The 13,821-nt window shown below is 40.4% G+C and overlaps 1 protein-coding gene across 3 annotated transcripts in view; it reads left to right on the top strand.

Annotated features, from left to right (window-relative positions):
- The window catches only part of tex47 (testis expressed 47), a 49,192-nt gene extending 35,655 nt beyond the window's left edge, over nt 1-13,537 (top strand). For 2 of the 3 annotated variants that reach the window (XM_043714521.2, XM_043714519.2), the window contains exons 5-7: nt 4,658-4,859; nt 8,196-8,355; nt 13,329-13,537. In XM_043714521.2, coding sequence (XP_043570456.2) covers nt 4,658-4,859; nt 8,196-8,355; nt 13,329-13,378 — 412 coding nt within the window. In that variant the 3' untranslated portion in view covers nt 13,379-13,537. Of the gene's footprint in view, nt 1-4,657; nt 4,860-8,195; nt 8,356-11,161; nt 11,218-13,328 lie in introns of all 3 variants that reach the window. The other variant, XM_043714520.2, reaches the window with a different exon arrangement.
- The last annotated feature ends 284 nt before the right edge of the window (nt 13,538-13,821 follow it).

The raw sequence follows: 13,821 nt of genomic DNA, 5'->3' as shown, positions 1-13,821 counted from the left end.
TCCAGCAACACATTCTCAACTATGATCTCCAGCATCTGCAGACCTCACTGTCTCCTCCCTGAAACTTGAAAGGGTTCGAAAAAGATTTACAAAGATGTTGCCAGAGTTGGAAGATTTGAGCTATAGAGAGAGGTTGAATAGGCTAGAACTGTTTTTCCTGGAGCGTCGGAGGCTGGGGGGTGATCTTATAGAGGTTTATAAAATCATGAGGGGCATGGATAGGATAAAGAAAGTCTCTCCCCTGGGGTGAGGGAGTCCAGAAATAGAGGGCATAGACTTAGTGTGAGAGGGGAAAAATATAAAAGAGAACTAAGGGGCAACGTTTTCACACAGAGGGTGGTATGTGTATGGAATGAGCTGCCAGAGGAAGTTGTACGATCGCACCATTTAAACGGCATCTGGATGGGTATATGAATAGGAAGGGTTTGGAGGGATATGGGCCGGGTGCTGGCAGGGACTAGATTGAGTTGGGATATCTGGTCGGCATGGATGAGTCAGACCAAAGGATCTGTTTCTGTGCTGTACATCTCTGTGACGCTATGTCTCTATTTGCATATTATTCTGTTTCTTTTCTGTGTCAATGTGAGATTTTGCCCTCCTTCTTGTTACAGTGAAGGCAGCCAGTAGCAGGAGCACTGCAGCTAATCTTTGACATCGTCTCAGGTTTACTTAGGCAGTTATCAACATTAGCAAACACTCCTACCTCAAACATGCCACCAATTTCAATCAGTGGTTCTTTATACTGTTTTGAAAACAAACCACATTATAAGGTGACAGCCCATTAAAGTGAGATTGTAACAAAAAGATGTGAAAAATGGAACTTAACAAATAGAAGTGTCACTGTAGGAGGTAAATTAGATTAGATTCCCTACAGTGTGAAAACAGGCCCTTCAGCCCAACAAGTCCACACCGATCCTCTGAAGAGCAACACACCCAGACCCATCTCCCTCTGACTAATGCACCTAACACTATGGGCAATTTAGCATGGTCAATCCACATGACCTGCACATCTTTGGACTGTGGGAGGAAACCCAAGCAGACACAGGGAGAATGTGCAAACTCCACACAGACAGTCACCCAAGGCTGGAATCAAACCTGAGTCCTGTTGCTGTGAGGTGGAAGTGCTAACCACTGAGCCACCGTGCCGCCATCTAATGTAATCTATCCCCTGTGGTGTCCTCCAATTATAGACAACTCAATGTGGGCCAGTAGACACTACTCACTCCCTCTCCAGGACCACCTAGGTACAGACACAGTCTCAGCTGGAAGCAAACAGTAGGGTCTAATGACCTCCTCTATAAACCTGCTGCTTGGACCTGTGAATGGCCACCTAGTATCACCTTAAAGATATGGTTAATCACCTGGTCAGATGTGCATGAAACACTTCTGCAACAGGTGGGACTTGAACCAAAATCTCCTGGCTCAGAGGTAGGGTCACTGTCAATGTGCCACAAGAACACTATAATATCTCCTTGTAGGTGTCTTTCCATCAACCTGTTCATAGACATTATCGTGCACCTCTGGAGCAGGTGGAACATGAACCCCTGACTCCTGGCCCAAAGGCTTCCATAGCAAAAGAGCACGATAATATCTTCCCATACTCTTTTGAAAAAGAACATTTGAATTGAACTACTTAAACCAATTTTTAAAAGGTAGCTGATCCTTACAGGACAGTGTAACAAAAATCAAAACTTCAAAGCAACACTAAAATGTGCGGACATAATGCTGTCACACTACCCACTGGTTGCAGAAACCTTGAGAGTGCCAGTGGGCACCACATGCTGCCTCGCCAGGGACATCAGGTGGCTTGACTGAACCACAGGACAGAGGCTGGCAGTTGGATCTAAAGACAGCTATCTCCCACTGTCAAGTCCGGTCGATAGCCACCTAAGTATCATGATAAAAATCAACTACTTAAAGCAAATTTAAACTGAAATTAAAATGTGGTCTAATGGATTCTGGCCCCTACGGAACGCGCGATGCAAGGCCTCAAGTGTGCCAGTGGGCAATGTGCACTCCCTCACCCAGGGGCATCCAGGTGCAGATGTAACCATGGAGAAGAGGCTGGATCAGTTGATGGCCATGTACTGGTAAACGTCATCTGGTGAAACTCAGGAGCCCCGCTCTGACATAGCCAGCTCTACCACATTTTCTGGAAAGGACTTCAGGTGGGCTGAGAAGGTGCATGACTTGCTGGCCCCTGCTTTCCCTGAGCCTTCCTATTGGCCGGCTGAGTTTTTCATTTTAGCTTGGCTCTTCAGTTAGCCTTCCACACAGTCAACCCCAAACCTGTCACCACTGTCACCGCTGTCCTGCTGCTATTAACTCCAGCTTCTCAACTTGCTCGCAGACGTCCTAGCAGCGGAAACACAGATATGCAGGGGGTCATTTTCCAGTTAGCAGGTCACTTTTCAGAACTGAGTCAGCAGCCATATTCAGAGATTGTTGATACCATCAGAATTCATGTGTGCAGATCTATTAATGTCTATGAAAAGAGAATAATCCAAAATTACGGGAATTTGGAATAATACGTACAGTTGGAAAATATACCAGAGATGTATTTATGTCAATTGGACTTCATGGCTGGATTTTTTTTGCAGGGAAGAGTAGCTGATTTTGGGTGCATATGGGCATTTAAATCTCTTAAAGGTGACATTGGGTTGGGATGTTGACGTCATTCCACACTCTGCAAGGTTTCCAAGGGTGTGTCTGGAGCTGTGTGGGAACCCCTGTGCAGCTGGTGGATAAGGCTTTTAAAAAACACAAGCAGCTCATTAAACTCCATTTTAGTGACAAATTCTGGATTTAACAGCCAGAGCAATGTGTTTCCCAGGTGTTAGCAACTCCCTGGAGTCACTGAGGTAAGTGCACAGTAGGAATGGAACTGTCAGGCCTCTGGGCATGGGATCAATGAAGGTGAAGAAGCTGCAGTCAGGGTAGGTGAGAAGCAGCTGCTGACTCCTTGCAAGTGATCTTTAACCTTGTCCAACACTTTACTCACCTTCAGCTCCTGCCAAGTTTAATCACAGCATGGGGGCAACTGAAGCAGCTGCAGCTTCCACCCCTGAAGGAGGGCATAGGAGAGAAGAAACAGCTCCAGCACACAGTGGCAGTACAAACAACACCAGTAGCAGCATCAGCTTCCTGCTCCTCAGCCACACTCACAGGGCATCCAGCATCAAGAAGGTGCCATCATACAGACAACAGGTGGACAGTCTTGCCATGTCCAAGCACCAGTCCATCAGGATGCTCAGGTTCTCCTTGCTGGTCACTACCTGTATCTGCACTCTCCTGGAGCATGACCTTTTTCCTGCTGAACCAGGTTGGTTTGCATTGCCAGTGGGCACAAAGGGCACCTGACACTGGAGGAGTACCATCTCCCCCACCCCCACCATCTCCTCTCCTCTTGGTTGCATCCTCTCTATCACTGAAAGTAGAGAAAGGAAAGCATTGCAAGTGAGTAATGATTATTGTGGATGGTTGGGAAAGTTACTATTTTTTGAGAGTGATTGTAAGGCACGGATGCAAAGGGCAAGTTCCTCGTCCAAACTCATTGACTATTATCTCTGGGGATTTCTTTGCAGATTCTTCCAATACCTTTATTTTGCCACACGTTTGTAAAACAGATTAGTTTGCATCTTTGTTTCTTTTGCACACACACTTCCATCTGAATGCAATAATGGAGGGGGTGAATTCTCTGATGGTCTTCCTATTTCATTTGCTGTAGCTTAATGTATGCTATTTTTCTGGAATTTTCACCACAATCAAGAAATGCCCTTGGAAATTTAACCCCTGAGTGTGAAAAAAATTGCTTGGGCTAATCTTTGTTCCTGAACTGAACGGTGTAGGGAACAGTATGGGTAGAGAGCTGATCATGATGTTCAAAGGATGTTCATTGTGCATGAATCAATGCAAAGGTTTATGGGAGTTTTCCATCAGTCGTAGTTTCCCACAGGTTTCAATAAATTTTACAGGTGCCCTCAGTTTGGATTCTAAGCGGAAGTGGGAAAAAAGAACACGTTCAATTTGATTCCAGAAACAATGTAGAATTTTCCTGCTGCTCAGTTCAAAATAACCCAAGAGGGGCTTGTAAAGTTCCAAATGTGGTTTGTTTAATAATAGTCCTGCTACCAGTGTTATCCATAAGGCAGTTATGCTGTGCATGTAGCATACAAATTGAGCAGTTTATGAAGTAGCAGGTGGGAGGAATTTGCATATGAACACACTTGACTGAATGCTGAAGAATTTGGCAAAAGTCAATCTCAAAGCAAATCTGACAGCATACATATATTCAGAAGGATATTTTTTAAGGAGATTAAAACATTAAGGAAGCACATAATTTGAGAACTCCTTAGGTGGCAGTTTATAATGTTTCTGTGCTGATTGTTATCACCTATTTAATCAAGTCAACAATGCTGCTTATTCCAAAGGATTGGTTCAAATTGCTCACTGTGACTGATAAGTAACTAAGATGATGCTGCCTTTATGCTGTTTGTCCAGGATTTCAGTAAAGGCATGGGTGGACAATGGGAATGGGAGAGGAAGAGGGACAACCTCTGTGCAAACCGAGAGGTGTTGAATTTTAAAATATTTGTCTAGTTCCAAATTGCTGAGCGATGGCTAAAATTCCAGAACTTCCTGTTGTACTTTTTTTCAGAGCTTTACTTTTGGAACCCAAAATTCTGTTGATATCTCATAACATTCCAAGCAGACTCTTCCAGCAATGGGAATATAATGTCCTGAATATCACTGCAAAACGTCTGGATGATACTTTACAGGGGGAACCAATTGAAAAGGTCATCAGTGAATGCCTAACTTTGCTTATTAAACTGGGAATACACATGCAAAAAACATATAAGGTAGCTAGTAGTTTTCTTAACAAAACTAATTTTTGTCTATTAAGATCCTGCTTCATTTAGCTCTCTTTTGATAACAATCTGTTTTCCTACCTCTTTTCTTTAATTTGCTGGAGTCTTGTAATATTCTCAGCCAAGAGGGACAGCATGTTATATGGTTTTGCTAATCCTGTACTTTTATCAGCTATCGTGAGGCTCAAGGAATCATTCTTGCACCTGTGTAGCATCACCTTTAGCTTCAAGACAGTATGCATGCACAGTACTGCAAACGTTCCATCTGGCATAGCATAGTAAAACTCTATTTATCATTTACCTATTCTGTTTAAGAAAATGAAATTAATTGACAATTTATACCATGCTACATTTTACTATACAATATAATAGTTAACACTATTCAAAGTTTGTGAGAAGATTTGTAGCTCGGGTGCTCATTGTTGTGGTTCTGTTCGTCGAGCTGGGAATTTGTGTTGCAGACGTTTCGTCCCCTGTCTAGGTGACATCCTCAGCGCTTGGGAGCCTCCTGTGAAGCGCTTCTGTGATGTTTCCTCCGGCATTTATAGTGGTGACACTATAGTGGTTAACACTATGTATTGATTTAGCAAAGGCAGTAAATAACCCTTATGCACTAGGTTGGTTTAGTAGTGATACTTTTAATTCTAAGTCAGGAAGTTGTGAGTTTAATCCCCACTGTAGGCTGACAGCTCAGTGCAGGATTGGGGAAATTCTTCCTTGTGGAAGGTGCCATGTTTGGATGAGAAGCCAAAATCCTACTCCATGGTTAGGTGGGTAAAGGATTCATGATTTGAAGAGCAGGAAGATGTGCCTCCTCATGTCCAATCCAACATTTATCCCTCAACCAATCCTATCAAGATCAAATTTACTGACCATTTGCCTCATTATTGCTTATAATATCTTGCTGCAAGTAAATTGTTTGTCTACATATTAATGGCTACACTTAAAAATGCAAGCAATTTGATACAAAGTTATTTGGTCATGAAAATGTGAATCATGTTATATAAATGCAAGCTTTGTTTTTAAATCTACTGAATGATTAAGAACACAACATACCTTCAGATCAAAGTGGATCTAAGCATCAGCATTTAAAAAAAAATCTTTATAAGACAAAATAGAAAATTAGGTTGCTCTGTTCCACTTGAAATGACTAAACACCAACTCCTTTGCAGGGAAAGATTCAATAGGACAAGCAGATGCAAACTTTGATGTAGAACAGCTAAGTCACAAAAATTAAAAACATAAACCTGTGGAATCTTCATCCAGGTTTTGCATTCACACACTGACATGAAGTTGCTGTATAGGAAGTGAGAAACAATGGGCCACTGTTTCGAAATGGTCTAATAAAAACAGGTCTGTCTCGTTAACTAGTAGGAACACAGACATTAGGTTCATTCAAAATGTGGTCTTTGACTAACAATAAACAAATCAGAAAGAGAAGGTTGCGCAACAGAATGAACAACTCAAACATAAACGTGGATTGTACAACTTAACTAAACTCACTTGGTGGGTACCCACAGGAGAAAGCAAATTGTTGTTTATATATCTCATTAAATATTACTCATTGACTTGTAGAGATAATAACGTTGGTAAATGTAGAGCCAACATTGCACCCAATCCCTTTAATCTGTTGACTGCTGGGATTGATTAAAATTGTCTCATTATATATGATATAGAAACAATTTTCCATCTGAAACTGTTGGTTTCCCACTTGGCGAATTAGATTAACTTTGGCTCCTATGCTTCCCAAATTAAAAACAACAGATAGATATATCGTAAATCACAAGAGTAGAAGTATATTTTATATAATTATAATGAACAACTTGAAATTCAAGAGAATATGTGAGATAGTTGACAAGGAAAATGTAGATGAATTCAGTTTCGAAAATATTGGCAAGTTTTGCCAAGCATTTATTTATTAGATTAGATTACTTACAGTGTGGCAACAGGCCCTTCGGCCCAACAAGTCCACACTGACCCGCAACCCACCCAGACACATTCCCTTACATTTACCCCTTCACCTAACACTATGGGCAACTTAGCATGGCCAACTCACCTAAACTGCACATTTTTTTTTAGACTGTGGGAGGAAACCTATGCAAACATGGGGAGAATGTGCAAACTCCACACAGTCAGTCACCTGAGGCGGGAATTGAAGCTGAGTCTCTGGCACTGTGAGGCAGCAGTGCTAACCACTGTGCCACCATGCCACCCACTAATTGTCTCCATAATATCTCCAATTGTGATAATAGATGGATGTATCACACACAACTTCCCCTTTCCTCTTCATCTAAAATCTTCAGAGTTGCACAGAAACCTGTAGCTACAAACTCTTATGTATTTATTTCAACATTTTAATATAAAAGATGACACCAAGCCACAAAAAGAAATATTAGGTCAGATGACCAAACGTTTGGCCAAAGAGGTAAATCTTAAAGGAATGGCCTTAAAGGTGAAAATGACCTAGAGAGATAGAGAAGTTTAGGAAGGGAATTCCAGAACCTGGGGGCTAGGTAACTGAAGCCACAATGGACCGTGACATTTTTAAAAGACTCCTGATGAGCAAATCTCCAGGTCAAGGTGTAAGTTATTTTCCTACCTCTGTAAAGACCTTCAGAAATATTTACATATTAAAAAATCCTGCAAAAATTGGAGTCATTGTTGTCTAATGTAGATTATTAGCTGCAGACTCAATAAGTGATTAACTGCTTATCATTGGAAACCCTATAGTATGGAAGCAGGCCATTCGGCCCATCAGGTCCACACTGACCCTCTGAAGAGCATCCCACCCAGATTCACATTGCTAACCTATCCCTGTAAGCTGCTTTTCCCATGCCTAACTCACCTAGGCTTGCATGTGCCTGGGCACAATGGTAATTTAGTGTGGCCAATCCACCTAACCCGCACATTTTTGAATTGTTGAGGAAACTGGAGCACCCAGAGTAGACCCACACAAACACAGGAAGAATGTGCAAACTCCACATAGGGTGGAATTGAACCTGTTCTGCCCACAATGGCTCACTAAATTAATTTCATTGACATTGTGCAACTAAGTGTATATTTACAAAGCTGGATAACATGATGTAAGGTCAAATTTATATGATTAAATAAATACTTAGATATTAAAAGTTTGTTGCAATTTAATCAAGCACTACACAATTGCTTGTTAAGGCTAAACAAGTCAACAAACAAACCAAATTTTAGTGGAATTGAACCTCATAGTTTGAGTAGATTTTTTCTGTTTGATAATAAATTCAACCAGTTTAATGCCACATCATAATATGGGTGTTTGGAGATTGACATATAACTGTGTTCCTATTTTCCTAGGAATTCCCCAATAAGCCAATCAGTTCTGTGCTGGACAATGTGCCCGAATTGATTGTCCCCCAGGAGCTGATTCGACGTCTCCTGAAATCAAATGAACTTTTAACTCCTCACCAATTCTTGGACATTTACAATGCTCCCTTAAGTGTGATTATAGATTCAGGTAAGTCATGCGGAAAAATTGTAAATTAGCAAAACACTTTTGAAACTATTCATTCATCCAGTAAGAAAGGATTTTTATGTTATAATTTTTCACAGCATAATTTTTCAATTACACATGAAATGTTTTTCAATAGATCTCAATTAGATTTGAATAAAAGTGAATATATTTGGAGAAAGTGATCCAATGGCACTTTAACGATACCTTTTAACAAGTGAAACAACTCGTTATTCTAACGAACTAGTCATAAAACATTCCTGTTCTGACATCTTTCCAACTTATTTTTTTCCCTGGATCCTCTGTCACTCAGAATTCTACCAACTTGAAATTATCTGCTTCACCCAGTTCACTCTGAAAACTCACCTTGACTTACCACTTTAAGAACCGAGTTGCAGTGTAGATGCTGTTTGCATAAACTCAAGATAGACCTTTTATAACAGAGGTGTTAGACTCTTCCAATACTTGCAACTTGCAGCTTCCAATTTGATGTCAAGGCATCATTGTTATTGAAGTGCTTTGCTGAGTGGTATAGTTCTTAACTCCACTGTGTTCTCTGTTCTTCCAGCCTCATTCAGTATATTTGTTCTTAGGCTTATCCTTGGGATCCTTCCAAAGCAGTGTACTTCAAAGCTGCTGGTTTTCTTTTCTTGTATCCCAGTGTTCCCAGCTTCATATCCATTATTCATTACTGACCAGACATAACATTTGTGTACACAGACTCTTGTTCCAAGACTCAAACTTCAACTAACTTAATTTTGCAAAATTACTTTCAGTTTGCTAAAGTTGATTGATGTGGTCTGTCTTATTTCCATCGATTAATGTGATGGTCCATACTGGAATTTCCTCTTTCTTTGTCATTACCATAATGCTTAATTGTAGCTGAGTGTAAACCCACATTTTTTAAGGATTTAGATTAGATTACTTACAGTGGCCCTTCGGCCCAACAAGTCCACACCGACCCTCCGAAGAGCAACCCACCCAGACCCATTCCCCTACATTTACCCCTTCACCTAACACTACGGGTAATTTAGCATGGCCAATTCACCTAACCTGCACATCTTTAGACTATGGGAGGAAACCGGAGCACCCTGAGGAAACCCACGCAGACACGGGGAGAATGTGCAAACTCCACACAGACAGTCGCCTGAAGCAGGAATTGAACCCAGGTATCTGGAGCTGTGAGGCAGCAGTGCTAACCACTGAGCCACCGTGCCGCCCACTTTAGATACACATCAAAACCTCTTGCAGTTATTTATCAGCATAATCAAAGCTATTGTCTTCAGTTCTTGTAGTATCTATGAAGATCTGATGTGAAGTGTAATGTTTTCCTCACTGGCCTTCTTAGGCAAATACGGGGGAGGGGGGGTGGTGTGTCATGATTGGAGTCTTTTCACCAAAACCATTCCAGTCTGGTTTCTGCTTTTTCAAATAAACTACTTTTGTATAGCTTTCCCCTCTGATGCCAACCAATTATCTTGCACTTTTTTAACCCAGAGGCTGGATATTTTAAATGTTGTTTTTGGCATTAATTCAGAGTCTTGGGTTCGAATCTTGCCTCAGCAGGTGGTGGAATTTGAATTCAATTAAAAATAAATCTGAAATTAAGAGTCTAATGATGACTATGAAATCACTTCCAGTAGTGGGAAAAATTTGGTTCACTAGTGTCCTTTCGGGAAGGAAACTGGTGTCCCTATCTAGCCTAGCCTTGCATGTGACGCCAGACCCACAGCAATATGGTTGACTCTTAATTAGTCTCTGAGTAATTCAGAAGGGGTAATAAATGCTGGCCTATCAGTGAAGTCCACATCCTGTGAATGAATAATAGGAATTACAGTCTTCACACTTTCACCATCCAATAATAACAAGTGCCACGATTCGCTCCTTGTCTACAGTACCATCATACCTCGTAATCTAGAGTATAATCATTCTTAGTTTTCCATCAACTATTCATTACATCCTGGAGAAGTGATGCTTACACTGATACTCAGGTTCCCTCCATGGCATCCTCACTTTAAGATCTTCCCTGTAACACTGTCCATCTCTGGCTTTGCATTCTCTTCCTACCACAGAGTCCTTAATACATTCTCTACTCTTCTTTCCCATTCCCTGGATCTCCATTATCCAGAGGGAAAATCCAGTAAAGAAATCCAGTAATATTTGCAAACAAATGTACTGGTCATATTGGAGCACTGTTCTCAGTTATGCAAAACAAGTCACACCAGTATGTATCATTCACAAGTTTGATGGCTTTTCCCTTGAGCACCAATACTCTGAGATTCCTTTCCTCATCACTTCCACTTGCTCATTTCCCTCACTATTTTCATAAGCCTTGTAGGGACTAAGAGCTTCAACTGTGCTTCACTCCTTCCTCACCTCTTTTTCTACCTTTGCCACGCTTATTAGTTTTCTGATTGTTGCCCATCATCAAATAAATATATTTGTGGAAAAAGTGTTTCGAAGTTGTACCTCTGTCATCCAGTGGCTCCAGGACCAGGCTTTCAGTGGAACAGAGAATTTGTCAAACCACAGGAAGTAAACTTGTTCCCAGGCCCAACTCTCCCAGCCTGAGCTCAGCAGCTCTGGCCCTTAGACTCTATCCCAAGACCAGAGCATTTGTTTAATAATCAATCTGTGAAAGGGGGGAACTATTCAATTTTCATTAATTGGGAAAAAAAAACTTGTCCTGTATCTAGTATTGAATTCGACAGCTCAACCTGTACATTCATTGGCAGCGAATCCAAAATACTTACCATTGTACTGTTCCGTACTTTTGTTTTATTACATGCTTGCTTCTTTGTATTGGTTAAAGGAAATGTTTTTGGAAGCACCAACATGACAACTGTTTAGAGTGTTCTCTGACAGAAGGTATGCTATGGCCATCCATCATTACCATACATACTGCCCATCCACACATTTAAAATGACTAGTGTTTTTGTATGCTTACTTCATTCAAACTATTATGCATTAATTTGCATGGGACATATTACATTATTAACTGCATGCTAGTCTTTACCTTATCTTAAATGCAAGTAGATAGATCATTTCAGTGTGCTAACAAAGTGTCCACATTTATTTGTACTGACTGAGCTCTGTAAACCTCAGTAAGAGTATAAAACATTGCACTTGAAAGTTAAGTGTTGTGATATTTGTCTGCTAGAAATTCAAGAAACTCATGAAAGGGTTTGTTTTTGCATATTGGAACAACTTAGTCTATTAATGGGAATAATAGGCTTTTGCAAAAATACCAGTGAGAAAAATAACTAGAGTTAGCATTTTCGATTTATTCAGAGATTTACATCCAATCTAAATTAAGTATGTATTGTGTGTATTGGTAGGGTTGCACTAGGTTTCGACAAACACCCCATTCAGTTTTCCAGAAGCTGAAAACTGAGCTTAGCCACTCTGTCAAACATTTCAGTATTTCTACGACAACAGTCTCACGATGATGGAGTACTCCATAGTTTGGGAAGGAAAAAAAAACTGGGCAAAAGCCCCAACACTTGCAGCTGGTGTGCCTCCATCTGCAGAGAGACAACAGTATTGATGGCAGCCAAGGTATAATCAACAGCCCAGAATGTCCCAGCAGGAAGAGAGCAGAGCAAATGGAGGGCGACTAGGAAACAGGGATAATAGTGATTTGCTTTAAAGGTTTAATAGAAGATTCACAGTTGCCTACTTACCAGGCAGCTGCCACAAGCCAGAGGCCCTCATTTAGCACATTACAATACAAGAACTCTAATGTTTAGCTATAATAATGTGAGGACTCATTGAATGCTAGTGATTACAGAGTAGGAGAGAGTAGTCTTTATTCAATGCCTCGGGGTTTCCTTTCAGAATTAGCTCTTTATAATGGCTGTTTTCTTACAGAGCTGAGACCTTATTGTGAGACACAGCTGACAACATTTACTGATTGCAATTATTTATTCCCTTTCATTTTCAGCTGCCCCATATTTTCTGAGAATTTATTTCTCTCTGTCAAAAAGGGCATTTTGCCACAATTTTCTGCAGCATCCAATCAAAATACTGTCTTGTATAAAACTAATTCTAATCTAATGGAATTAATGCATTTGAGCAAAGAAACACATTTTGGCAGTGTTAGTATTTAAAGCCGGATTGGCATTCCATGGTGTGTGCATTTATATCAATATCAGCAAATTTGGGCTGGAGTCTTTTAAAATACATGATTATTATAAAAAGATTTGATAATTTAAATCATAAAACAATTGCACAAGAAATTATGTAGAAGGTTTTCTTTAAGATTCTTGATATAAGTAAGAGATATTATAGATCTCAGCATGAATGAAGTGAGTGTTCTACTGATTTAAAGTGCATTCCAGACACTGTTTGCTGTTTTGGAGCTGTTTCCTCAACTAAAGGCACACCATCTGCTGTCAACCTTCTTTCAATGTAACCTTATAAGTTGCAATCAACAGTGGCAGAGGCTAATTCACCTCCAGATTTCTCTTTCCTGCCAGGATGTGGCATACAGCCAGATGGCATTGGTTTTGTCTCTTTCGCTCCCCCTACCAAGTCTTGGAACGTGAGCAGTTGAGCACTACAATTATGTTTAGAAATGGGACTGAGCTGGGTGATGGTTAAATCTATACAGCCTTGGCAACACTATTGCTTCCTTTCCAATTATCAACATGGTTACATTTCTAAGAGCCAGTGGGGGTGTTCTTTAAGGTAAAGCTGGAGGAACCTATTTGCACCTCTAGAGGGGTACACCAATCAGCTATAACACAACAATGTCTATAGCCCAGTCTGTCTCATTCTCCAAACTGAAGGGAATCCTTTAGAAGTGTTTGCTGTGTTAGTTTTTGGATAGCCACTATGTCTGGTGCTCTACATATCAGATTCACTCAGTATCCAGTAGGATGAGGCAGGGTAGAAATTTATTTCCAGAATTAGCTGTACCATACATACATATGTGATATATTTTGTTTGATTTCTAATGTAAATATTCCCTTTTTCAGAACTTGTATGGCCCAAGCCGGAACGTTTACTGCCAGAGAGCAGGAAATGAAAGTTAAACATGTTTGGTTTGGATATATACTGCAGTTTCATCAGTGATGGATGTTGTGCAGTTTTGTTCAGAAAGTGCATGGATTGGCAAGAACTGTTAATGTAAGAAACTAGAACGTGGATCACACTCCTAAACAATAAATGAATGCTGTTGTCAATCCATTTTACAATTATGAAATATATTTGTTTTATGTTCAATAGATCACCAAGACCTCAAAAGGTCCAAAAAGATACTCTGGGAACGAAGTCTTCTTGTTACTATTTACAGTTTATTTGGAGTAACAGATTTAATTATCAAACTGATTCAGTCATTACTGTGAACAAAGTAATGTGCATCTAGCTTTAAATCTAGTTCAGGTAGACGGAATGACTTCTGGCTGTGAAAGCTCACAACGAACTGAATCCGGGTGATCTCGGCTATTGTTTTCTGTAAACTCTGAGGTT

The sequence above is a fragment of the Chiloscyllium plagiosum genome, unplaced genomic scaffold (genome assembly GCF_037043375.1).
Source record: "Chiloscyllium plagiosum isolate Xiang-an unplaced genomic scaffold, Cpla_swu_hap1 HiC_scaffold_25, whole genome shotgun sequence".
In the NCBI taxonomy this organism is placed as follows: Eukaryota; Metazoa; Chordata; class Chondrichthyes; order Orectolobiformes; family Hemiscylliidae; genus Chiloscyllium; species Chiloscyllium plagiosum.
Note: the sequence above shows the minus strand (reverse complement) of the source record. Positions and strands in the feature narration are given on the sequence as shown.